At 60.5% G+C, this 25,446-nt stretch overlaps 1 protein-coding gene across 4 annotated transcripts; it reads right to left on the bottom strand.

Annotated features, from left to right (window-relative positions):
- On the bottom strand, positions 1 to 24,890 carry RHBDF2 (rhomboid 5 homolog 2). 4 transcript variants are annotated; one of them, XM_059150264.1, is made up of 21 exons: positions 19,781 to 19,907; positions 14,104 to 14,172; positions 12,665 to 12,855; positions 9,549 to 9,615; positions 8,949 to 9,113; positions 8,096 to 8,223; positions 7,396 to 7,591; positions 7,088 to 7,291; positions 6,088 to 6,216; positions 5,666 to 5,784; positions 5,324 to 5,521; positions 4,268 to 4,379; positions 3,979 to 4,053; positions 3,668 to 3,829; positions 3,204 to 3,313; positions 2,989 to 3,052; positions 2,791 to 2,885; positions 2,494 to 2,569; positions 2,248 to 2,348; positions 1,927 to 2,080; positions 1 to 1,252 (listed from the first exon to the last, which is right to left on the bottom strand). In XM_059150264.1, the coding sequence occupies exons 5-21, from the start codon at positions 9,090 to 9,092 to the stop codon at positions 833 to 835; spliced, it is 2,487 nt and encodes an 828-aa protein (XP_059006247.1). In that variant the 5' UTR covers positions 9,093 to 9,113; positions 9,549 to 9,615; positions 12,665 to 12,855; positions 14,104 to 14,172; positions 19,781 to 19,907; the 3' UTR covers positions 1 to 832. The 4 variants fall into 4 exon arrangements, with proteins under 4 accessions (XP_059006247.1, XP_059006245.1, XP_059006249.1 ...); XM_059150262.1 differs by lacking the exons at positions 12,665 to 12,855; positions 14,104 to 14,172 and adding an exon at positions 24,778 to 24,890 and having other exon boundaries at positions 19,781 to 19,905; XM_059150266.1 differs by lacking the exons at positions 14,104 to 14,172; positions 19,781 to 19,907 and adding an exon at positions 24,778 to 24,799.
- Between the last annotated feature and the right edge of the window lie 556 nt (positions 24,891 to 25,446).

The raw sequence follows: 25,446 nt of genomic DNA, 5'->3' as shown, positions 1-25,446 counted from the left end.
TTCTAGAGACTATCATTTACTACATTTGAGTCTTCATCCATATAAAGTTAGCGTTACTTTTAAAAATTAGAACCATGATATAAACCGGTAGAAAAAGGGCCTGACTGAGCCTTGGGCAACCCTGGGAGCAGGTCCCTGAGGCGGCCCGGCCCCCGCCCCGACTTGGGCAGGAGTGAGGCAGAGAGGGGGAGGGCTGGCCTCCTCAGAGCCAGCCCACAGGGCAGAACACTGACTCCAACGGAGGCCCAGGACAGAGGGAGGACGGCCTCTCTTTGCCACCAGCAAGCAGAGGCTCTCAGCTTCCCAGCCTCACTGTGTCTCCGTGCTCGGCCTCTGCCCCAGACCACGGCAGAGCCCGTCCCACACGTCTGGTCCAGGAGCAGGAGGGGCGGGCTCGCCGGCCTCTGCAGAATGAGGGGCATGAGCTCATAGGGCAGGGAGGGTGAGGCAGAGGCGGGAACCTGGTGGGAACCCTGGCCACGTCCCAGTGAGGGCACATGCACGGTAATGGTGCGTGTGTGTATGGCGGGGGGTGGGGGCAGCACGAGCAGGGGCTGAGGGAGGAGGTGGGCAAAGCCCAGGACCTGGGGACGGAGAGAAGCCCATGCCGGGGCAAGGGTCCCGCCAGCAGGGGAGCAGCAGAGGAGCACGTGATCAGGGTGTCCCCCAGACTGAGGAAGGGGGGCCTCCCTCCCGGGAGGAACCGGCCTCTGTGACTGTCCCCGTGGAGTTGGCGTGGCTGGTGGAGGGAGGGCCGGGGCCCCCCCCCGGTGGCGGGTGTCCAGGGTGCGGGCTGGGGCACTCCGCAGACAGGCAGCCCGTCCCTCGGGGGTCAGTGCAGCACCTGGTCCAGCTCGTACTTCTCGCAGAAGCGGCTGGTGAAGGGCAGGCAGGTGAGGTATTCGATCCAGGGCCAGTGGATGGGGTAGACGTAGAGCCAGATGACGAGAGAGGCGAAGAGGCCGGCAAAGACCAGCAGCGACACGAGGATAAAGGCGCGTTTGCGGTACTTGTCGCTCGTGCCGAAGGTGATGTAGGGCAGGAAGGCGAAGGCCAGCAGCAGGCCGCTGAGGAAGCCGAAGATGTGGGCAATGTTGTCGATCCAAGGCAGGAGGCCACAGATGAACAGGAACAGCACGACGGCCGACAGGTTAAGGAAGGCCTTCCAGGGCCGCTCCAGCAGCTGCCAGCTCTGGAAGAGCTCCACGAAGAGGCAGGCGAGGAGGCCGAACTGCGAACCCGCTGGGCCCACCTGGGGCAGGGCGGGGAAGGGAGCAGCGTCAATCCCAGGGGCCCGGTGCAAAGTTGGGGCGCAGCCGGGCGATGGGAGCACCGGGACCCGGCTCCTCCTACGGGTGGGCTCTTCCCAGGGCTGGGGACCCTGCAGCTGAGGCTCCTGGACCAGAGCTGCACCCACTCTTTCTGCAAACACCAAGGACCGACCACGTGCCCAGTGCGCGGCCCGTGCTGTAAGCAGGACAGACAGGCCGACATCAGGCAGCAGACGGCGGGATGGACAAGACACCGAACAAGCCGAGGGCATGGGGTTGAACCGATGGGGAACCTGTCCCTGCTTCTGTGGGTCACGAACGGTTGCACATTACAGATTTCATACAGCTCAACCCACAGATAGGTGACATGCGGGTAGGCAGGCAAGGGTCACGGTCACGAAGAGAAATGAAGCAGAGAAAGAGAGCAAAGCGGGGGACAGGGGCTGGGAAGGTCTTTCTGGAGGTGATGCCTGAGCATGACGCAAAGGCATCACTGTCCGATGCCCCCGGGGACTAGGGGATCAGCCAATAAGCCCACAGCTTAGCTGTCCATCTGCCGTCTGGCCCTGGAGGGGCCGCGCATCCCTCTGGCGGCTCCTGGGGGAGGGGTGGAAGCAGCAGAGCTGGCCCTCCCCGCCCTGTCCCCTGTCCCTACCTCCGCCCGGTATGGGAGGAAGATGGCACTGGCGAGGTTGCCGGTGATGCCACTGAGAATAAAGATGATGGCGATGCGGTGCCAGCCGGCCAGCTTCTCCAGGTCCCGCAGGATGGTCATTTGGAAGACCACGGACACGAGGCAGTGCACCACGCTGGGGAGGGGGGCAGAGCAGGCGTCAGCTGTCCCCTATCTGTCCCGGGCTGCCAGCCAGGAGTCCTCATCCACGGGCCAGAGTGGAGGAGGGGGGAGGGGGGCACATGGGCAGCGCAGGGGGCACAGGGGTGTGGGGGGAGGGGAGGGCAGCAAGGAGCCTTTTACCCTGCGTGGAGGAACAGAGACAGCCAGAGCCTGTAGAACTGATCGGGGACCTCGGGGTTGAGGAAGGGCAGCAGCCCGCATACCTTGTCCAAGCAGTGCACCTGAGGGCAAGCACGGGGCAGTCAGTGCCTGTCCTAGCTGGCCCCGAGGTGGGGGTGGGGGGCACAAACCTGCAGGCGGTGGGGGGGACACATGGCCGCCGTGCTCACCTCCTCACGCCTGGGGCCCCAGCAGGCCCCACCTTACCTGGGAGCAGAGTGTTGCCTCTTCGTGGAAATAGCCGTGCATGAACTCACAGAACTCGCGGGTGGTAATCTCACAGCTGCGGGCCAGGGAGACGAGGGCATCCGTCAGCCGTCAGAGCCCCGAGGGCCCCTGCCCACTGGCAGGAAGGGGTGCCCCTCTGCGGGGACCCTAGCTCTGGGGCAGGCTCCCCTTCATCCTGCTCACACCATGGGCGACCCCTGAGTTGGGGAGGGAGGAAACTAGCAACTAGCCCGGGGGGTGGAAGTGGGGCGACCGAGGGGCATGGGGCCAGCTGACCTGCCCTTGGTGCCAATGCAGCAGGGGCGGCCCTTGATCTGGCAATCCATGTGTAGGAAGCCGGTGCGGTTACTCCTGGCCTGCTCGGTGCAGATCTGCAGGGGGCGAGGGGGGACGCCCACACTGGGTTGGGCCCCTGTGGCGGCAGGCACCCCGCCCCCCACCCTTCCTAGACCATTCTCCACCCCAGACACTCACGGGCCACTTGGTGATGTCATCGGGCCAGATGTGGGCGCCACTCGAGGCTGGTTCCTCGCAGGTTCTGGAGGCAGAGGTTAGAGGGGGCAAAGTGAGGAGCTGTGGGCGTCCCCCCAGCCTGCCACACCCACCCCCCCGCTAACATCCCCGGGGAGGCATCTAGGGCACTCAACCCTGTCTTCTCACAGCCCAGCTGGGCCACCCTGGGAGGGTACCTGGGGTCTTGGTGGCACACTGCCCCTGATGTCCGCTTCTGGCCCAGATCAGACTTATCCATGGGGGGCCCTGTATCATCCTGCCACTTCACAAAAGTGGCTAAAGTCTCCTGGAGGATGAAGGAAGGTTGGTTATGCCTAGGATCACACCATATCCACTAGTGAGTAAGGGACCCTCTGAATGGGGGCTCTTCCCCTGGTCCCCAGGGCTCAGGCCCACCTCCCAGACCTCCACCCACCGCTGACATTCCTAAGATCTGGGAACATCACTTCTTTCACTTCTGCGGGGCTGGGGAGGTCAGCACTCTCCCTGTGCTGGGCCAGGTACAGGGGTGTACGGGGCCCAGAAGGAGAGAGGGGATGTTGTCACTGCTCTTGAGGGCCCCTCCGCTATGCCAGGGGCAAGGGAAGGTGGTGTGCAGGGCCAGAGTGGGGCTGGCAGGGGCTGGAGGGCCTGGCCACACCGAGCAGTCCTTCCGCTGGGTCTGAATGCAGCCCGAGTGGTCGTTCTGGACACAGCAGCCCGAGTCCCGCTCTAAGTCTCGCTCCCGAAGCACCAGCTGCTCGATCTGCTGGTCCTTCCGGATGCAGGGGGAGAACTTGGCTCCCAGGTGGATCAAATCAATCTGGGGGAGGGCAAAGAGTGAGCCTGGGCTCGGAGCTGGCGTCTCGCTTTAGTTTCCCCTGGAGTCCCCTGGTAAGAGGGGCTCCTGGGCGGGCGACAGGGCCCCAGGGTTCCCTGCTGAGAAGCTGCCCATCCCTCTGGGCTCCTCACCGAGCTGGGGCCAATCCAGAAGTTCTCCTGCTGGATATACTTCACGCTCTCATACACACCTTTGTTCCTGAGCACCTGGTGCAGGGGCGAGGGGGGGCGGTCAGGGGTTTCCCCATCCCAGGGTAGGGACTCCAGCATGGGGCTGAGAGGTAAAGCTACGTTGAGCCCAGAGCACCCTCCTGCATGGGCCAGGCTGTGGCCACGGGAGGGACTCCAGGGCTGACGATGCTGATGTCTCAGGGGTCTCAGGACCCTCCAAGGGGAGCACCCCTTCCTTAGCCTGACTCACCAGCTGGGTGGTGACGTGCTGGGCAAAGCCCACAGGTGCGATGCCATACGTGCAGATCACCAGCAGCGTGATGATGATGTGGACAAAGGTGAGCCAGTAGGTGAAGTAGGGCCTGGGGACAGAGGCCCTGGGTCAGCAGAGCCAAACCCACATCCCAACCTCAGCCTGCGGAGCCCAGCCCCCGTCAGCTCTCACTTGGTCTCTCCCTTCCCATTCTGTTCCCCTCCAACTCATCCTTCACCACCGTGACTTTGAAAATCACCCCCAGGTCTCTCTCCCAGCTTAAACCCTTAGAGGTCTTCCTGCTTCTCCTGGCGTAAAGGCTGACACTACTGCCTCCTGCTGGCCACAGGGCCTTACTGCGCCCGCCCGCTTTCTCCTCTTACAGCTCCTGCAACAAACCATGATCCCTGCAGCCCCAGGGCCTTTGCACCTGGCATTTCCTTTGCCAGGGATGCTCTTCACATCTCTTTCTATCAGGCGACCTCCTGCTCATGCTGGCTGCAGCCCTCCCTGCCGGCCCGTCCACTCATGCTCTGTCCTCCTGGGACACTTGCTACACTTGTTACTCAGTTTTTGGTTTTGGGTTTGATGTCGATCGGGTCACCACCTGTGGCACATGGTGAGAACTGCCCCTCCCCAAATCTCTGGTTTCCCCCCGACGGTCCCCTCACTCACAGAGCTTCTAACTGTCCCTCTGGCCCACCCTGCACCCCGTCCCTCCTGCTGGAGCTGTTCCAGGGCTCAATGAATCCTTGACGGCTGTTGGGGGCGGGACTAAGGACACAGGCCAAGAGAGCCAGGAGGGTGAAGAGGCAGCAAAGGGCCCAAGGAGCCTTCCCAGGCGACACGTGAGCTCGTGGGGACACCCTGAGGGCTTGTCCCCGCTCTCCTCTCCCATGCCTGCTGAATATGGGGTGCCGTGGGAGAGGGACCCTCGGGGGATGGGCCGGTTGTCCGCTCTTCTCATCCTGCCTACGGCAGTGAGACTCCGGAGGGCGGGATGCTCAGCTGGCTCGACCCCAGCAGGCAGCCCCGGGCCCACCGGCCGCTCACCGGTGGCTGTCGAAGCTCTCCAGCTGGCGCTGCACGGTGCTGCTGATGCTGCGGCGGTAGCTCCGGTTCAGCCAGTTGCCCACCACGCCCAGCCCGTAGTGCCGCTTCTTGCGGTCGAAGGCGAAGTGCTTCACCCTGGAGGCGATGCGCTTGCCGCGCCTGGCCCCGTCCAGTGGGCCTCGGCCGTGCTCCTTTTTTCTGGGGGGTGGGGGGACGGCTCTCAGCCTGCTGCCCCCGCCCCTCACGTTCTAGAAGGGGGCTTGAGGGAGGACTCGGTGTCTGGGGAGCCCTCCCGAGCTGCGCCTTCTCCCTTCGCCCCGGAGGAGGGATGCCCAGACTCACAGAGGCGTCTGCACCCCCTCGGGGGAGACCGGAGAGGCCGAGCGTGGGATGCCCCGGAAGTAGCTGGCCGAGAGTGGGGGAGACTCAAACACGTCATCGGGCATGGAGCTCATTTCCTCCTGCGGTGGGGTGGAGTGGGGGACACAGAAAAAGACAGGACCTCAGTTCAAGGACAGGACAAAGCTAGACGGCTCTTCGGGAGGGAAGCGGAAGGCTGGTGCCCATCCACCCTGACCGTGACCCTCCAGGCTGGCCCCTCACCCTGCCAGGTCCTCCACAGGAAGACAGGGGCCCAGGAGTTCCACCCATGGGCCTCTGGATCCCTCAGGGGCTTCCGGCACAGCATGATCAAGGCCAGGTTGCCTCTCCTCACCCCCAGGCCACCCCATGCCCTGTGCCCGAGGCCCACACCCCATGCTTGCCTTACTAAAAAACGAGGAGTCAAATGTGTCCACGCCATCCACCACGTCCTCCTCCAGGAAGCTGGGGTAGGCGAAGCTGCGTTTGACCACGCGGCACCGCTGGCCCGTGGCATCCAGCACGGAGCGGCCCTGTGACAGGGCAGAGGCCCAGCCATCAGGCCCAGATCAGGGGCCACCATCCCTGTCCCCTCCAAAGGAACTGTGAAGCCCCTTCTCCCGGGGCATCACCCTGGGAGATACGAGCTGGGACTCTGCCCAGAGCATGGAGCGAAGCTTCCGTAGCCCCGAACCCATGGCTCTCTCCAAGAGTTTCGGTTCTTCTCACCCTGCTGACCTCACTACCTCTGGCTGGGGCGGCTCCTCCCGCGCTCTCGTTCTGTACCCTCGCCCCCCACACTCGGGCCATCTCCCCCAGCTGCAGCTTCCTGGCACAGCACCGCCGGCCCACGTCTGCCTCTTGGACTCTAGTCGGTGGCTTCTCCTCCCATAAGCCCCTCCTCACTAAAATCCCATCAAACCACACGCTGCTCCCCTGATGGGCCAGGCCCCCTCCACCTCCAGGCCTTTGCATGGGCCCTTCCCTTCACTGAGAATACTGTTCCTTTCCTTCCTTCCCTGGGGAGCTTTCCCTTATTTTTCTGGATTCCAGCCCAAATGCTATCCCAACATCAGCCCCTCTCCTACGCATGCCACGCCCCCACCATCACGCTGAGGAGTGACACCAGCTCTATCTGCTCCACAGTCCCCATGCCCAGCATGTCACAGGCGCTGAGTGAACTTGGGTGAAGGGTGGTCCCTACACAGGTCACTTCCTGCTTTCCCAGCTCGGGTGGGTGCAGAAACGGGCTTCCAGAACCACGGAGAGCTGGGTCTGGGAGGACGTGGGTGGGGCTCCTGGGCTGCAGGGCTCCTCCCTCTGCCCTTGGCACAGTCTGGTGGGGGGGGGTGTCTTTGGGAAGACCGGGGTGGGGGGGGCGCAGAGGCGGGGAGGCATCCTCACCTTGAGGAAGGCGGCAGCAGCCTGAAAGCTCATGTGGGCCACAGACATCCTCTTGCGGCGGGGCAGGTGGGAACAGCCAGAGCGGATGCTGCTGAAGGAGGTGAGGGACAGGACCCCTGGGGTCAGCGGCGGGTGCGGGGCATGGGGCCTGTCCACCTCGTCCGGGTGACGGAACGCCCGTCCGCGGGCCAGGGGATCCACAATCTGGAAGGGAGGGCAGGAGTGAGCAGAGCTGGGGGTCCCGGGGCCGAGGCACCTGCCACTCCCCACCCCCCCGCCCCACCCCCACCTCTGCCAGGGGAGCCCACCTTGGGCATCCTGCAGGGCTTTGGCGACTCGGCGCCCTGGAAGGAGGGCACCTCCTGGCTGGGGAGCTCCAGGTCGCGCTGGCACGAGGGCTTGAGCCGGCCATAGCGCACGCTGCAGTGGTGGAGGCTCCGGCGCTGCCAGTGCTGTCGCTTGGCCTCCCAGTCACCGCTGACCCCGAACCACTGGGCCGTGCCCCTGCGGGAGCACACAGAGCTGTGGCCGTGGGGGCCTCCACGACGCCCATGGCAGGACGGGGAGGGCACACTGGCGGGGGTCACGGAAGGGGTGGGCAGGGCAGGGGACGCAGGAGGGGCCGGGGGAGGTGTGTGCATGGGGGCCGGGGGACAGGGCACGTGTGTGTGCCGTGCAAGGGTCAGACTGGCTCCCCCTCTGGCTCCTGGGTTGGTACCCGATGACCAGACAGAGAGGGTTAAACAGAGTCCACGGCCAAGCCGAGCTGGGCAGGCCTTGGGGTCCCTCCCGAGGGCCAGAGCCTCCCCTGCAGCCCTGGCTCCTTGAACTCCCAGCCTCCAGACTGTGACTTTCTACAAGACACCTTGGGCTTCAGCTTCCTTCCCCTGCGCCCGCCCCCCAAATATGCACATTCCAGCCCTGCCCTACTCCTTCTTCTTGGAAGGGGACACAGATGCAGGCCCAGCAGAGGTCCCTAGGGCTGCTGGGGACGGGAAGGGCGCTCACTTGCGAATGCTCTGGGACAGGGAGGCCTGGCGGCGGAAGCCGGGGCGCTTCTCCGAGCTGCCTTCCTGCCATCGTCCCCGTGGCTCCTGGAGGCTGACACTCTTCACGTAGGCTGGGTTCCTGGGCCTCTGTGGGAGGCAGGGCAAGAGGACAGGCTGGGACTTGGTGGAGCCCAGACCCTGGGCTCGCTCTTCTTCGGTCCCCTACACCAGAACCCTGAGAACACACCTCGCTCCTAAGGTATACGCCTGAGCTGCTTTCCTTCGGAATGTAAAGTCACCTTCTCTCCACACTTCAAGGAACCCTAACGTGATTTCCCAACTCCCTAACCAGTGCTCCCCCTTGGCTCCCTGTATGCAAAACAGCCCCCAGGGTGAGTGGGTGGCACCAACACAGGACCCCTTTTATGCCCCAGGACACTGCTTCAAGGCTGCTCTCAATGAGCCCTTTATGGAACATTGGTCCAGCCCGTCTTCATTTCCATTCTCCAGGGGAGCCAGGCGCTGCGGGGTCAGCTGCTGATGCCCTGACCCCGAGTCTGCCAGCCCCTTGGGGGGGGGGGGGGGCCCAGGCAGGAAATGGAAACCGCCGGGACTGGTAGGTAGACCCGTGAGCCTTTCTCGAGGACTGTGCTCCTGGTCGCCCCGTCCACCGACCACCAGGAGATGCAGCTCCTGCGCTCAAGGCTCAGCCCATGTGACGCTGGGGCGGGGGAGGAGGGGGACCTGGTTTCCCTTCTCCCAGCACAAGGCCTCTGTCACTGAGGCTCAGGCAGAAGGGGCCGCCTCCGCCCCAGTGGTATTGCATGGGCACAGCTGTTGCTCCCCAGTGAGCCTGTAGGCTGCCCCCTTACCTGGGGCAGCATGCTGGCCTGCTCGCCCGGCGCCGGGTTCTCAGGAGGTGGGATGGTGATGGACAGGTTGGGCGGCTTCCGGCTCTGCAGGCGGCTGCTGGACACAGAGGAGACGCCCTCGCCATTCTTGTCAGCGGAGGCCATGGTGGGCTGGGCGCAGGGCGACTGGAATGAAAACAGGGAGAGGGGGTATGAGCGTGTCGATAGGTGGCAAGACAGGAAGGGACCTGGGGGCCCCGGTGTCAGGGCAGGTGGCCCGGGCTGAGAACCACCTGCTGAATGCCTAACTCTGGGGTCTAAACCGCCGGGGCACAGACTGACTTGTGACCTGAGCTGGTCCGAGAAGTATAGTCTATTTCTGTCCTTTGTTTGCATTTCAGGCCCGGAGGGGTCTGGGGAATCCCCACCCTTCCCCCTCCTTCCCTTGGTGGTCTCTCTGCTTCAGGCCAAGAACCACACCCAGAAAGGAGGCGAGGGCAAAGGACAGGGCTGCCTGGTCACCCTGGTCAACATAGGCCAGGGGCCAGAGGGCAGCTTCCTCGACCTTGGGGCAGGGCTTGGTGGAGGACAAGACGGCTCCAGGGCAATCCGGTGCCCTACCTGCAAACACGAGTTCCACAGCTGTGCGGGGGAGCAGGTGGTTCTCCGAGGGGCCGTCCTTGGGTTTCTAGCAAGGAAATGGTAGCTCAGCCTCATAACCAGACAGACGGGAAAGCCACCACGCTGGTTCCTGTCCCCTGGGCTGCCTGGTTCCTTTTTCAAAGGTAACTGAAACTGCCACCTGTTTGTACTTTTATCTTTTGTGGAGAAAAAATGTTAATCCCGGTGATAAAAGTGGCATATGCTCATTGCAGAGACAAAACACAAAAATGACTGACGATTATAAAGCAGTCTGTCTGTCACCCCGTCTTCCAAGAAAGAGCCTCTTTGCACCCGGGGAAGGATACACATACTCAAAATTTTACACGCTCACACCATATCCTTTCCATAAACCGCACATCAATGCATATAGACAGATCTACCTTTTTCTTTTTTTTTTAAGTAGGCTCCACACCCAGCGTGGAGGCCCACAGGGAGTCTGAGCTCACGACCCTGAGATGGAGACCTGAAGATCAGAGTGGGATGCCCAGGGGCGCCTGGGGGCTCAGTGGGTTAAAGCCTCTGCCTTCGGCTCGGGTCATGATCTCTCTCGGTCCTGGGATCGAGCCCCGCATTGGTCTCTCTGCTCAGCGGGGAGCCTGCTTCCTCCTCTCTCTCTCTCTGCCTACTTGTGATCTCTGTCAAATAAATAAATAAAATCTTAAAAAAAAAAAAAAAGAGTGGGATGCCCAGCGGACAGAGTCCCCCAGGCGCCCCTACCTTACCTTTCTTGACGACTGCAAAGATTTCGCTGAGTGGAATATACCAAGATTTAACCAGACCGATGGCTGTTTGGGGTGTGTTTGGCATTTGGGACTCCTGTCCAGTGTTAACCAACGCCCTGGCCTACACCGTGCACCTGTCCCAGTGCTATCCCAAAACAAACCTCTAGCAGTGGAACTGCTGGGTTGGAGAGTAAGTCCAGCCTGAATTTCAGTGGATCCTGGGAAATGGCCCTGCCAAGAGGAGGGGGCAGTTTACCCCCTTCCCTACCCCCGCCCAGATCTGGGGCTTGTCCATACTCGCTCGTGGACCCCACTCCCACTTCCGCTCCAGTTCCAGCCGAACCACCGCTCTGCCTGTGCTACCCTCTCCCTCCTCACGCGCTCTGCTCTTTCTCTGGCTAAATCCTTCGTTTGCTCCTCTCCCCACTTCCCGAAGCTGCCGGAGCTGACCTGGTTTCCCTTCTCCCAGCACAAGGCCAGGGACCCCACATCCACCTGCTGACACAGTGCTGACCCCGGGTATGCGGAGACCCGGGGAGAGTCACATGGAAGCCCTCTAGGTAAGGGCATGTGGGGACCAACGTGTGACAGAAAGGTGACACAGCAGCCACACGTGGCCTGAGTCCGTCCGTCCCCTCCATCTCTACGCAGCCCCCCAGAGCCACCATCTTCTCTCCACTGAGGGGTCACAGCAGCCTCCTGACCCCTCCACCTGCTGCCCCTCGTGTCCCCAGCCTCATGACCAGCAACAGACATCACCTTTTAAAACCACCAATCACACCACGTCTCTCTCTGCTCAACACTGTCCCAGGATTTCCCGTTCTCACCTACAGTCCATGCTTCTCACTGGGGTCTCTGGGCCCTGAGTGGCTCTGTGTCCTCCTAGCCCCTGAACCCGCCACTCTGAGCCCCTCCCTACCTAGCACCTTCTAAGCTCTGCTAGGAGGCACCAAGGGGTCACGGTCAAAAGCATGGGGCCTCTTGGTGGCTCAGCTGGTTGAGTGTCTGCCTTTGGCTTGAGTCATGATCCTAGGGTCCTGGGTCTGGGCCCCCGCTTCAGGCTCCCTGCTCGGCGAAGAGACTGCTTCTCCCTCTGCCTATTGCTCCCCCTGCTTGTGCTCCCTCTTTCCCTCTTTGTCAAATAAATAAAATCTTTAAAAAAAAGCATCCTGCCACTCACTGGGTGGTCTAGCCTTGACCTGCATTTGACCATGAAGTCACCCACATCCTCACTTTGTAAGGAGGGAAAGACCTCCCCCAGGAGAGGCGCCCTGAGCATCAAATGAGAGAATGCATGACGCACACCTGGCAGGGTGTGGGCACAGAAACTTGTTCTAGAATGTTCACAGCAGCATGGTCCTCAGAGCCAAAAGGTGCAAACAACCCAGAGGCCCATCGACAGACCAACGGAGAAACAAAGCGTGTTCCATCCACCTAATGGGATTGAGTCAGCCAGAAACAGGAGAGCAACACCGACATGGGGTCCAGCACGGCTGAACCTTAAGGCTGTTATGTGAAGTGAGAGAAGCCGGACAACAAAGACCACATGCTCTGGGAGTCCATGCATATGAAAGTGTGAGACAGGCTGGGGGTAGGGGGCAGCAGCTAAAGGGTGGGTCTCATCAAGCGATGGAAGGTTGCACGGACCTGTGAATATACCAGAAACCACTGAATTGTACACTTTCTTTTATTTTTTTTTTTTAAAGATTTTATTTATTTTTATGACAGAGAGAGAGAGATAGCGAGACAGGGAACAGAAGCAGGGGGAGTGGGAGAGGGAGAAGCAGGCTTCCTGCTGAGCAGGCCACCCCAAGCGGGGCTCGATGCCAGGATCCTGGAATCATGACCTGAGCCGAAGGCAGATGCTTAACAACTGAGCCACCCAGGTGTCCCTGAATTATACACTGTAAATGGATGCAGTTTATGTGGATTAAATGGACTAAATGTGAATTATAGCTCAATGACGCCGTTGAAAAAGTCTCAGGCAGGTACTCCATAAACATTCGGCCTCTGCCTGTGTTCGTCTTTCTTTCCTCATATCAGACCATCACACAATAGAGCAGGTGGCTCCTTCCTATCATTCTGGTTCCAGCTTGGGTGCCACCGCCTCCGAGGAGCCCTTCCTGACTGCCCAAAGCAGCTCTCCCACTCCTGCTTCAAGCCTCTCCATGGCTTTACCCTGGTCACCCTCCTCTCTCAGGCGTATTCCCTGCGGCACCACCCCCTCCAGCAGAGTACTGGCCCACAGGTAGTATCCATATGTATTGGTTGAAAAACAAAAAAGCAAAAGAAAAAAGCAAGCAAAGCGGCAGGTGCCTTGGGCCCAGCCCACGCAGCTACCCAGTGTCCTACCTTCTGGGTTTGGACTGAGCTCACTGCTTCCCGGGTCTTGCTGCAGGGGTCTTCAGAGCATGTTCTAGTCCTTCCCTCACTCTATGCAGATGCTCTGGGGTCGGTCCAGCTTCAGCTCCGTGTAAAGGTGGACAGATGCCAAGATAAGAGGCTTCCAGGCCAAACGGGGCCGCTCACTTGGTGAGCACAGCCTATAGGGAAGGAAGGGCAGGTTTAAGCAGGTGTACTGGAACGACGCATCTTTCAATCTTCCTGACCTCAGTCTCTGCATCTATAAAATGGGGTCATTCCACGGGCCTCATGGGTGAGGGATTAGGAGATCTGCTCTCCTGCAGTAAGGACCTCCACTCTGGGCCGGGAATCCCAAATCAGGACAGTCCCTATTTTTTGTGTGTGTCAATGTAACTTCATGAGAAATGTGTTGGCTTCTTCTGATTATGACTTCCTTTCAAACAGAGTAAGATGTATGTTGAAGGCAGCATTCAAATGAGTTACAAGTGTTTCTTTGGGGATACCTAGGTGGCTCAGTGGGTTAAAGCCTCTGCCTTCGGTTCAGGTCATGATCCCAGGGTCCTGGGATCGAGCCCCACATCGGGTTCTCTGCTAAGCAGGGAGCCTGCTTCCTCCTCTCTCTCTGCCTGCCTCTCTGCCTACTTGTGATCTCTGTCTGTCAAATAAATAAATAAAATCTAAAAGAAAGAGAGAGAGAGAGAGAGAGAGAGAGAGAGAGAAGGGTTTCTTTGTTGTTGTATTAGCTCTTTAACTAATTGAGATCAAACCCACGCAACATAAAGTTAAGCGTTTCAGAGAGACTGCGGCAAGTCGCCAGAAGGTCTTGCACAGAGGAGCTCTGAGGCAGACCCTCCCTTAGCAGAACCCTGCAGGCTGCTGGGGGCGGGCAGGTCAGTCCTCAGGAGCGCCAGGCTTGGCCCCTTGCATCCATTATCCCACTTTGTCCTCAAAACACCTCTGAAGGTAGACATCTCCCATCGCCCCCATTTCGTGGATGGGAATGGAGGGAGGCGCAGAGGGGTTAAGTGACTTGCCCATGCTCACACTGCCAGGAGGGGGAACAGCTGGGTCTTTTCAGAAACAGGAGGCCCCCCCACCCGCCACCAAAGCTAGGACACACTGGGGGCTGGACAGATCCCTATCAGAGTGACCCAGTATAGTCCAATCCAGAAGGAAACGTACTTTTACTCAATAGCACTTTGCAAACTCTTTTCCTCAGCGGCCTGGGGTTACCCAGAGGGGTACGTGGGACAAACCGGCTGGGGCCAGGTCTGTGCCCTCCCTCTGATTTCACAGGGCGGCAAAGTGTTCCAGCTCTAAGAGGGACTCTGGTTGTGCAGGGGTTCCTGAGGGGGGATCTGAGGCAGAGCTGGGGACGCAGGACACTTTCTGCTTCAGGGTTTGCTGAATAGACCAGGCATCCTTACTTTTATCCCAAAGTGCTGGGAGTCCTCACTCCACACCTCAGGGCAGGCAGGCAGCGGGCGACAAGGCCCCTGAGAGATGATAGGCAGATGGGCCTCAGTGCCAGGCTGGCTGGCACCTCAGACGCCACTTTACCTCTACTCTGGGGGCAGCTCCAGGACAACAGCCTCCCCTGGGGCCACTGCATGGAAAGTTCTCCGGTTTGGTCTCCTTTGGGATCGGGGGCAGCAAGAGGGCACCAGGCAGGCGCTGTTCTGCCCCAAGGAGGGAAGGAGGCAGCCGATGGAGGAAGGCTGGGAGAAAGGTTAGGACGAGCTGCTGAGTCTGAGCTGGGGTGAGGTCATCAAGCACGCAGGCTCCCTCTAGAAGTCCAAGCTGATCACACTTTCCCAGAGTAAGCACCCAGTGCCCTTCAGAACCTGTCTTCACCCCCAGCAGACGCACATGCCCTGCAGGTCCCCTGGCCCCTACTTTCTCACCTGAGGCCCTGCACCTAGCACAGCAGGCTCCGCCTCATCCCCTGGGCAGGTGAAATGTCACCTCCTCCAGGAAGTCTGCCCTGTCACCATCAGGCAGAATCAACCACTTTCTCACCTGCCTCCTCCAGCATACTGCAGACACCTGGCTGTGTATAGGTATCCCCCTCCCCGAGCAGCACCAAATCTGGAAGTTGGCTTCCACTAATGGCTAACAGGATAGAAGGTGGGGGGGAGGGGGCATATGCACAGTTGCAGACTGTCAGTCCACAGGTACCCCAGACTAAAACTATCCCTCCCCCAGTTCTACACTCAGCCCAGGAAGGGAGTGGCCCACTCCGGAAGTCTCCAGGAGGTACTCTCTGCCCTGCTGGGGATCTGTGACCATTGTGGGCCGAGGAGGGCAGATGCAGTCCCAGGATGAGCCCCCACTGGACCTCCCGCTCCCCTCTCTCAGCACAGCCTGGACTCCCCCGGCCTGCCCTCCTATCCCAAAGCCATAGCACCCTGGTTGGGCCCTCCGGCCTGGCCTCCACCGTGCTGCTGGCATCTGTGCCAATGTCCTGATGCTGGGGAGACCGGACTGGCCCCAGGGGACTTCTGGGGGCCACAGGGAGAAGTGGCTGCGCCCTGGAGAGCAGAGGCAGTGCTGGGGTCACACCTCCCTGGGGAGGAGTGAGGTATCTAAGAGAGCTATTTCACCATCTTTGTGGTCAGTGCCGAGTCCTAGCCTGGAGCCAGCTTTACTCCTTGGCCTCAGTTTCCTTCTCTGTTAAGCAAGGGACTTGGGGGCGCCTGGGTGGCTCAGTGGGTTAAAGCCTCTGCCTTCGGCTCAGGTCATGATCCCAGGGTCCTGGGATCGAGCCCTCCATCGGGCTCTCTTCTTAGCAGGGAGCCTGCTTCCTCCTCCTCTCTCCCTACTTGTGATCTCTGTCTCTCAAATAAATAAACAAAATTTAAAAAAAAAAAAAAAAAGGCAAGAGACTCGGAGGAGGTGATGGCCCAGCTTTGACACCCACCAAACCCGCAGCTTAGTACAAAACACCAATTTCCTACAGCCCCTCTCCACCAAGGAGGGGAGGGCCTACTCCTGAGACTTCCCCCAACTTGTGCAGAAAAGATGGGCAGGTGTACCAGAAGCCCAGTGTCTTCCTTGGGGTGGCGGGGGGCAGAGGGTAGGGCTGGCAGTACGGGGGGCCACAGAACCCAAGTCTTGGGCACGGATGAACCCAGATGGAAAAAGTGCCGGAGATTTGGGAGCAAACCGCCCCACAAGTATCTCCCATGCCCCAGAAATGCTTGCTCATTGCAGAGGAAATTGTGACATCCTGGGACAAGGCTTCCTCCTGGCCCAGTCACATCCGCTGCTCTAAGACCCCAGGGCTACCACAGCACCCAGCCGGGGGTGGGGGACTTGTGTGGAAGGTCTGAGAGCCTGTCCCACCCAGCAAGGAGGGAAGGAAGATGGCTGGATCCTGGTCTCAGTGGGGCCTTCTGCCCCGGCCCAGAGTAGCAGGGCCTGGGTAAGGGCAGCGACTTCGGGGGGGTCCATCACAGGGTGCGGGTGGGGCAGATTCAAATCATCCTGAGGTGCCCAAGGGTTGGTACTTCTGTACCCACCTCCCCACCCCCCTCCAACCAGTGCTGTAACCCGGCTAAGAACAGCCCAGGTCAGGCACACAGGATAGAAATGCAGACTCAGAAAGCACTCACTGATGCCGCTGGACAATCTGGTTTCCCCACAAAGGGTGGGGCTGGGCATTGCTAGCTAAGCCGCATCCCAGCAGACACAGCCACAGTGAGCAAGGCCTCGGCCGGAGAGGTCTCCCCACAGAGCTCTTCCTGGGCGGGCTCAGGCAGGGTGCTGGGTGAGCATCCCTTCTCCTTGAGCCCGTGTGGCCCCACTGTCCCCTCGCCACCTGCCCCCAGGGGTCTGACTCCAGTCCCTTCTCTCCCTCCCCACCCACCGGCCCCCCCAGGCACACCAGCTGGCTGTGAAGGCTCCCCTGGTCTTGCTAATGGCAATGGGGTCTCAGCAATCCCCAGGCTCTGAGGACCTCCAGAACCAGGACGGGGAGTCAGCAGCTGCAGCTCCGGATGCAAACAGGAGGCTACAGACAGTGGGGCTTGGCCTGTGTGGCCGAACTGGGGACAAAGGGAAGAAAGGGGCCCTTGGACAAGGGGTAACAAGCATCCCTTCCAGCAAAGAGGCAGACCACTACTAACTACTAGGCTCAATCAGGAAGTTAAGGGGACCTCCCGGGGTGGGGGTGGGGGGCACACAGGTCCCCTGAACCAAGGAAGGAAACTGGCCCCCAGCCCTGGCTTGCAGCTGTGGGCGAGTGGAGGGAAGGAAGATGGCCCGGGGCTGCTGGGAACCTGTCTGTCCCCTGATGAATCACAGAATGATAGGGTGACAGTCAGGAGCAAGGAAGTGGCCTCTCTCCGCTGCTTCCCTGCCACAGAAACTGAAACCGGCTGGTCCCTCCCCACAGCCTTCTGGGAACCAGGGCGTTTTTAGAAAGCTGCAGAGAAGAGAGGAAGCTGGCCCTCGCCCACTGTGCAACCCCCAGCAAAACCCCGAGTTCTGCTGACCTCGGGGGAAGTGGCTCCAGCTCCCCTCGAGACCCGGAAGGGACAGCTTATGTAAAGGCTGTCATCTAACCCTGTCTCCCAACAGGCGTCCCGATGGCCCGTGACTCACCCCAACACCTCCCTGCGCTGCCAAGAGCGGGCTGGAGCAAAGGGCAGGGAAGCGCCCAGCGGACGCTGAGGGTCTGGGGACAGGACTTAGGAAGAGAGAATGCAGAGGCAGAAAGGGAAGGGGACACAGGGTCCCTGTCAGAGGCTACGAACTCTAAGTCACGTGCTGGTCAGTTAGAGACGCCAGCGGGTCGCCCTGTCCCTCTCCTTCCCTCCCGAAGCGAGCACCCACTTCCCCAGAGGTGCAAGTCCACGGACTCGGACTCGGACTCCACTGCACTGTGGGGCTGGGAGGCTTCGCGGCTTCGCGGCCAGTGCAGAGGAAAACTGAAAGCACCTGCGGGTTTGCGCCCCTCCCATAGGGAGAGTCCCCATGTCTCCACCCTCCCCACACACACCTTAAAAGCCTTTGCTCAGGGGCGCCTGAGTGGCTCAGTGTCTTCGGCTTGGGTCATGATCTCAGGGTCATGCTCTCTGCTTGGCGGGAAGCCTGCTTCCCCCTCTCTCTCTGCCTGCCTCTCTGCCTACTTGTGATCTCTGTCTGTCAAATAAATTTTAAAAAACTCTTAAAAAAAAAAAAAAAGCCTTTGCTCAAACTCAGTTCCAAAGATAAAGAAGGGGGTAGGGGGCAGCAGGTTCAGGGGCTTGGTGACCCACTGGCTTTGCCCCATCAGACCCCAGGTTCTGGACTCCTGTGACCCAGTTATCGTCGCTTGGGTGGCACGGCCAACCACAGACACGGGAAGTGGGTGCTGGGCTCCAGGCCCAGTCGGAGTACATGGAAGTTGGAGGGGGTGCCAAGCACTCAAAGAGCACTCTTACAGTGGGGCAGACCCCAACACCCCTTTGTCCCACCCGCCAGGCTTTCTCGGGACCATGCGCCAGTGGGGCGGGCAGAGACGTGAATATTCCAACCTCTGCAGGGGGCCCCGCTTATGGGAAGCCAGCTGAGCTGCGATGCAGGGCAGGCAGCACTAAATGCCACCAGGTGTCCCCAGCTGGACACAGTGCTGGACCCTGCCCTCCTAGGTGCCCTCCCGGAGGGCGCTCTGGAACTTTCTGGACTCTACAAGCTGTCTGTGGAAGCACACAAGGGGATGGCGGCTGAGCAGGGATGCAGGTGCCCTCCCATAGCCCGGGGAAGCAGCAGCTCTCAGAGCCTGGGGGCCAACTTCTGCCTGGGGACAACAGGGAGCACAGGGGCTGGTCCCGGGGGGCCCTGCCCAATGGCCCAGCCTCCTCTGGGAAGGTGACCTGTCCTAGTTCTGCTGCTCCCTGAGCATCGCCATGAAGGGGAGGAGTCGGGGGTGGCACTGGGGGTCCAGAAGGCCCTGGTCCTTTCTGGGTCTGATACCAGGGCACAGGATGGCTCCTGGACAGGGACATTGTCTCGACCTGAGCTTGATGCCAGCTGGCTTTGCTCCAAACATCAAAGAGGATTTGCCTCTCTCAGGATCTCAAGGTACTGGAAATTGTTTTTTTGTTTTGTTTTGAAGTTTATTTTTTGGTAATCTCTGCACCCAGTGTGGGGCAGAGCTCTAAGATCCAGAGCTGCAAGCTCCACCCACTGAGCCAGCCGAGTGCCCCTAGGAACTGGGTTTTCACTGGTCCTTAGCACTGGCAGAGGCCTAGACCCTGCTCGGAGGTTAGGGGAAGGGTGGCTTCCAATGTGGGTTGGGGAGCAGGGGAGGCCGGCTTCCGTCCTGCTGGAAGCTCCCCAACACCTAGAGGTGACAGGCTGTTTCCAGACTTGAGCACACTCAGTACACAGACCAGGGCTCTGTCTTGGGCTCGCAAGGGTGGGGTCCACCTAATTTCCACTCGGCTCCTTGTGGCCTGGCTCTAGACAGTGCAAACACTGCCCAGCTGAGGCAAACGGGTCTTGGGTACAACCCTCAATGCTGGGTACTCTTAGACAAGCCACTTAACGTCTGACCCCAGGCTGTTTATGCTAAAAGATGCTAAGCAGCCCCCCAGGAGTCTGAAATCTGGGCAGCTCTGTCCCCATTAGTTGGGGCTTACCTTGGGTGCTGGCACCGCTGAGGGACAAAGGCGGACTTACCTTAGCTTACAGAGATGTAAGCACCCAGCCCAGGGTCATTCAGCCAGAAGTCAGGCCCTGGGCTGCCCTGGGTCCCCTCATCTTGATCCACTCAGGCTGGGGCTCTGGGTGCCCCTCACTTCTGGAGGCCCAGGCTGGCCCCACAGCTGGGAGGGAGCGTGCCAGGCAAACAATTTTCAGCTTGTAAACAGTCATTAAGGAGCTAATAAACTTGACTTCCCAGAACCCTGCCCCGGAGCTTGCGGCTTCCCCAGAAGAGGTTGGCCCCAGCCCCTGTGACGACCAAGCTTCAGGGCTCTTGGACATGGGCCCAGGCAGGCCATTAAAGCTGGGGGTGTGAGGCTTTGTCATTCCCGCCTCACCGCAGCCCCCTGCCTCACTCTGGGGCAGCGCAGGGCGGGACAAAGCCAGGACTCAAACCCTGGCATGGCCACTTACCTGCCAGGAGATCTCAGGCAAGTTACCACTTCGGAGCCTCGGTTTCCTCTGCTGGGAAATGGGCTGAGGTCCCACCAAACCCGCCGATCCAGCAGAGATGACATCAGACGATGAATGGACGGGGCCTGGCACACAATCAAGGGCCACTAATTGGTGGCTTCTTTTATTCCTGGCTGACCGCTGCTCACTCAGTCTCTCTATCTGAGCCGAGAGCCCTGGAGGTTAACAGACCTCTATGTGACAGGTGGGGAAATTGAGGCTCAGACACGTCCCCTGTCCCGGGTCCCATTGTTGTGCACGCACGGGGGTGGGGGTGGGGGTCCTGCCACCCTGGAACTGGTGAGGTGAAGTGGCCAAAATCCAGGCCTGGGGTGGTGAGCGAGGTGCTGAGGGTGAGTTTAGGGGTGGGCCTGGGAGACTCCGGAGCTCCTCCCAGTGCCCCAGGCAGAAATGACCTCACCCGGAGCTTAGGAAGTCCTGGGCTTATCAAAGGGCCTTCTCAAACATTCTCTCACACTGTCTGTCCCTCTGTCATGATCACCAGACAAGGTGAGAGCCAAGACTCGGGCCATATTTCGGTGTCAAGTCCTGCTCCTGGCCCATCCCACAGGCCTTCCGCAGGCTGCCCTGGAGGCCTGACCTGGGGACGGCCATCTGGACAGGGAAGAGACTCTTCTTGTTGGACGTCAGGGGCATGACCACCTGACGGAGCTCTTGGCTCAGGTCCCGGGGCCCCACGTGGGAGGCAGCCGAGAAAAGCAAGGCTCTGAACGGCTTACCTTGTTCCTGGCCCCACAAGCCCAGCCAGAGGGAGCGGAGGCTGAGGGTCCCCGCCTCCATGAGCCCCTCACCCCTCATCCTGACACCCGTGAAGGCAGGCAGGGAGAAGCCCCTGCTGAAGGAGCCAGCACGTCCTGGCCTGAAGCTCCTCTCCCATGTCCAAGCCCACCCTCCATCCCCTCAGCCTTGGTGCAGCGGGGGTCCCCACCCCAGACTGGGCTGGGCCACTTCTGTAGAGTCATTAGAGCACTGCTGCTCTTCAATGTGCTCTTAACTAGCCCTCCCGACAGCCCACGGGGCAAGGCCCCTGTCATCACCACGAGCCTGTGCCAAGGGCCCAGAGACACGCCTCTGACAGCAGGCACCATGCCCTTATCCTCGCGGCTCCCACCTCAGACCCCGGGCCCAAGACTTCCCATGGTCACCCCTGGAATCCTCACAGCAGGCATCCCAGTGGACTACCGCTGCCCCACAGCACAGCTGCGGACACTGAGGCACGGACCACAAGCGGCCCTCCTTCTACTGACCACGACCTCGTGGGCCACCACGGCCGCCAGCTTCTGGGCCTCGCTCCTTGGCTCCCCCACGCTGGGGATCACCCTCCTTCCTTCCTCCCAGCCTCCTGGCCAGCATCCCTGACTGGCACTGCCCACTTAGCTCCAACCACTGGCACCCCACCCCCACAACAGGCCTCTGGCAGCTTTCAAAGTGCAAACAAATGACTTGTGTCTGGGTCGCTGGATAAGTTTACACCATGATGGAATGTGAGTGCTGGGCTCCCGTACCTCCCTGAAGACGACAGGCTGAATTTTTCTTGACACTCAGATCTGACTCCCATAGGGAAGCAAGAGTAACTTTATGGGCTGTAGGGGAAGCCCTTGTTTTGCCCCATGGATGGGGCAGGTGGGGCAACCCCTCCCAGCCCATACCCTGAGAGCTGGCCTCGCCCGGGCACTGCCCCAACCTCTCCACCGCGCACAGGTTAGCCTGCACCAGCAGCGGGCGTGGACCACCCCGCCAGCGCTCCCTCAGCCAGGTCCAGCTGGGTAGGAAACGCGGAGCAACGCTGTGAGCTCACTCTGGAAATCCCCACAGGCAGCAGGGACAACACTGAAGACTGCTCCAAAGTGGGTGGTGCAGACCCGAGGGGATGTGTGGAGAGGGGGAGGCAGACCAGAGCTCCTCTCCCCAGATGCTTTCCCCTGGGGGGGGGGGGGGCGGGGGCGGGGGCCGTGCCGATCCTGCCCCCACTCATTCTGAACCACAGAGAAGTACCAGGTGGCCCATTCAAGTCACCTGTTTTTGTTTCAGGATTTAAAAAAAAATTCTTATTTATTTAAGTGATCTGTATACCCAATACAGGGTTCAAAGTTATGACCCCCAAATCAAGTCACATGCCCTCCTGAGCCAGCCAGGTGCCCTGGTTCAAGTCACCTGTACACCCGAACAGGTCAGGGCACGCACGGACACACCCCCTCGACATCTTCCTGCTCTTATCTGCTCTCCCATCTAGCACGGTTTCTGGCAAGTCGAGGGGAACACTGTGAGAGCTCTGGCACTAGGAAAAGCACCACCAGGGAGGAAAAGCCAGACCCAGACCCCGGCAGCCTCCATGATGATGTATTTGGGATGTGACTAATCCCTCTCCCCCCCTGAGAGGAACGGATGTCTCCTCCTGGGCCTCCCGCGTGTCTTGTACCACGTACAGCTGTAGCTCGCACGGGAGCCAACCAGACAGGAGTCAGTCAGCAGCTTAGCAGCAGGTAGGCACAGGGTTGGGGGCTGGGCCCGAGAACACAGGTTGGGGGCTGGGCCCGGGTTCAGGGTCAGGCTCTGCCACTCGATTCCTTAACAGCTCTGCACTAGTCCCAAGTGCTCCTTGTGCCACGAGGGACCCACTAAAGGCGGAGGACACTATTAGTTTCTTGTTCAACCAAAAGACGGGAGTGTCCCTCCAGCCCTTTAAAGTTAAAAGCAAACAAAAACAAAAACAACCAACCAGAAACTGCCACCTGCTCCTTTTGTCCTGCCTGAGCTCCCAGGCCAGGAGGCCAGGGTCCAGAAGTCAACAGGAAGGGGGCAGCGGACACTGTCAGAAAACAGGAAGGCAGGGCAGCGGGTGGCCTGGGCTCCTGGGGACAGACAGCTGCTTCACTCCACCCCACCCCTCTAGAACAGCCCCCCACCCCTATCCTCCAAGACCTGGGCCAATGTTCCTGAGCCCAACTCAAACCAGAGTTGTCCCTACTGGGGTCCCCCTGGCCTGGCACTTGGCTAACACCAGGAACGGGGGTGCCTTGCTCTGCCAGCAGCGGGGCCCACCATGGGGCCTCTTGCCTAATTCGGGGTTCCCACAGCCACAGAGGCCCTTTTTTGTTGTAGGAGGGAAGCAGACTGGGGGAGCTGCAGGGAATTAGAAGCCTGTTAGTCCTTGGATGTTATTTCCCTGGTGTACATAGCTGGAAGAGTTCGGTGTCAGTTTAGAAGGGAAAAATCCAGCAGGTCACATGATGCCAGGAGTCCATGCCTGTCCTAGCAATCCAGCTTTGGGAAAATCTATGAAAACACAGCCTCCTCCCCCATCTGCCCCCTCCCCCAGGGGGATATTTGAGCTTGAGGGCTGCCTTAGGGGTGAGGCACTCCAGGACTGAGCTATGAGAAAGCCCTGTTCCCAGCCCCTGGGACTCAGCTCCTGTCCCACAGCACCCAGACCGGCTTTGTGCAGAGACTGTGGTTTGAGCAGGGAAGAGGAAGGTTTATGGCACCAAAGGGAGCCTATTGCTAGGGGAGTAACTGCCCTCACACCTCTTATCTCATTCAAGTTTATTTTGTTCCTCCCCTAACTCCGGGGGAAACTGAGGCAAGCAGGGGAAGTCAGTGAGAAGTAACCTGATGAACCCGGGGCGGCACCAGGGTCTCTGAACCTCAGCACCGCACTGACATTTTTTTTTTTTAAATATTCCACCCATTTATTTGACAGACAGAGATCACAAGTAGGCAGAGAGGCAGGCAGAGAGAGAGAGAGAGAGAGAGGAAGAAGCAGGCTCCCCACTGAGCAGAGAGCCGGATGCGGGACTTGATCCCAGGACCCTGGGATCAGGACCTGAGCCGAAGGCAGAGGCTTTAACCCACAGAGCCACCCAGACGCCCCCGCACTGACATTTTGAGCAGAGTAATTCTTTGGGGGGGGGGGGAATGCTGTCCTGTGCGCTGTTAAGATGTCTGAGCAGCATCTCTGGCCTGGACCCACTAGCCGCCAGTAACAACAGCACTCCCCTCCTTCTCCTGAGCTGTGATAACCTCAAAGTCTCCACTGTCAGATATCTCCTGGCACCAATAATCAGTCCCCGCCTTGACACCTCACTGCTCTAGAACAAGCTTCACTCCCCACTCTACCCTCCACCCTACCTACAGAGTGAACAGGAGCACATCTTTTTTACTAGCCAATGTCACCCACACGGGGTCCTAACTCTAGCCACTTGGGAACCAGCTGCCAGTGCACCTGTGGGGTCTTTGGCAGCCCTTCCCAGCTCAGACACCCTCTCAGGAGCTCCAACCCCTCAGCCCTCTCGGGTGAGACCTGGGCTTCCCCTCTGCCCTGGGATGGGAGGGTGCCTCTAGCAGCCATAACCCTTTCCAACCCTAACCTAACCCAAGGCCCTGGAAGAATATCAGAGGGGGCCAACCTTCCCCAAGGCCCTCGGTCCAGAAGTCAGGACTTCTGGGTCCAATTTCTGAGCTTCGATCTAGCCTCGCTGTGACTCCGCTCCCCCGCACCTGTTTCCACCCCGACGAGGCTGAGAGCACAAACTCTGCCTCGGAGTTGAAAGGAGAGGGAAGGATCGGAGTTCCAGGCGCTTCTGGGAGGAAGGCGGGACCGCGCGGTCCTGTCCCCTTCCTTCCGCGGCCTTAAACTTCGGCCCAGTCGTCGTGCCCTCCCCACATCTGGTGACCCGTGGCCAAGGGACCCCCTTTGGCGTCTTGTCCAGCCGAGCCCCGGGGACCGGCAGACCCGGTCCAGCACCTCCGTCCGAGTCCAGCCCCGACCTCTGGCCTCCGGCGAGGCCCACGTGGGGCCCGAGCACTCCGACAGGGCGAGCACCCTTGCGGGCCGCGCACCGTCGCCCCAGGCGAGGTTCGGGACCGACCCCGCGGACCCCTACGGCGCCTGCCGCCCGGCCTCCGCGTGCCGGCTCCGCCCTTCGCCCCGCGCTCACCTCCCTGCGGCCCCACGTCCCCTGGACGCAGCTCCGAGCGGCGCGGGTCAGCGGCTGGGCGGTGGCTCCTGGGGGCGGGGCCCCGGCGCTCCGCCTCTTCCCTACCTGCGCGCGGGCGGTGGGGGCGGAGCCGGGCCGGCGGGGCGGGCAGAGGGGCGGGGTCTGGTGGCCGGGAGGCGTGGCCGGAGCTCCGGTCCTTGCGGGACGCTGCAGCTGGCCGCCGCGGAGCCCGGGACTTGCGAGGGTCGCTGAGTGCTCCGCCCCCTCGGGGAGGGGGGCGTCCCCGCCTGGGCAGAACCCTGCTTTCCGCCGGAGCTGGTCTCTTCCCGGCGCCGTCCTCTCCTTCCCGGACAAAGCGCCTGATCTAGGTCTGCACTGCCATCACGTCACCCCCACGCCCCCGAGAAGTCACTCCATTGATGACCACCTCCCATCGGCTCCAGCCAGCTCCTTCATTCTAAGGCCAAGTGGGCCTGTTCCTCGAGCGCTTCACCCTTTCTTTGAAACGTATTTGGAGCCTCTCAATTACTCCAAGTTCTGCTGCGGGTCCCGCCTCGGCCGAAGCCTCTGATCTCAGTCCTCTTCATCCTGCTGGAGGCGGAGGCGCCCTCCTAGGTCGGGTCTTGCTCGCTCAACTTCCCCCGCCCTCATCCGCCCGCCACCTGGGAT

Source organism: Mustela lutreola, chromosome 15, assembly GCF_030435805.1.
Source record: "Mustela lutreola isolate mMusLut2 chromosome 15, mMusLut2.pri, whole genome shotgun sequence".
NCBI lineage: Eukaryota > Metazoa > Chordata > Mammalia > Carnivora > Mustelidae > Mustela > Mustela lutreola.
The sequence above is the reverse complement of the archived record's forward strand: the minus strand, read 5'-3'. Positions and strand labels throughout refer to the sequence as shown.

Bases quoted from the DNA above. Each gene is read 5' to 3' on its own strand.
- RHBDF2 (XM_059150262.1), bottom strand. From the start codon at position 19,884: ATGTCATCTCTGCTGGATCGGCGGGTTTGGTGGGACCTCAGCCCATTT. The intron at 3,830-3,978 runs GTGAGGAGCCCA...GCCCTCCCCCAG, and splicing joins TCTGGATTGGCCCCAGCTCG to ATTGATTTGATCCACCTGGG. The intron at 3,314-3,667 runs GTGTGGCCAGGC...TTCATCCTCCAG, and splicing joins CCCAGCGGAAGGACTGCTCG to GAGACTTTAGCCACTTTTGT.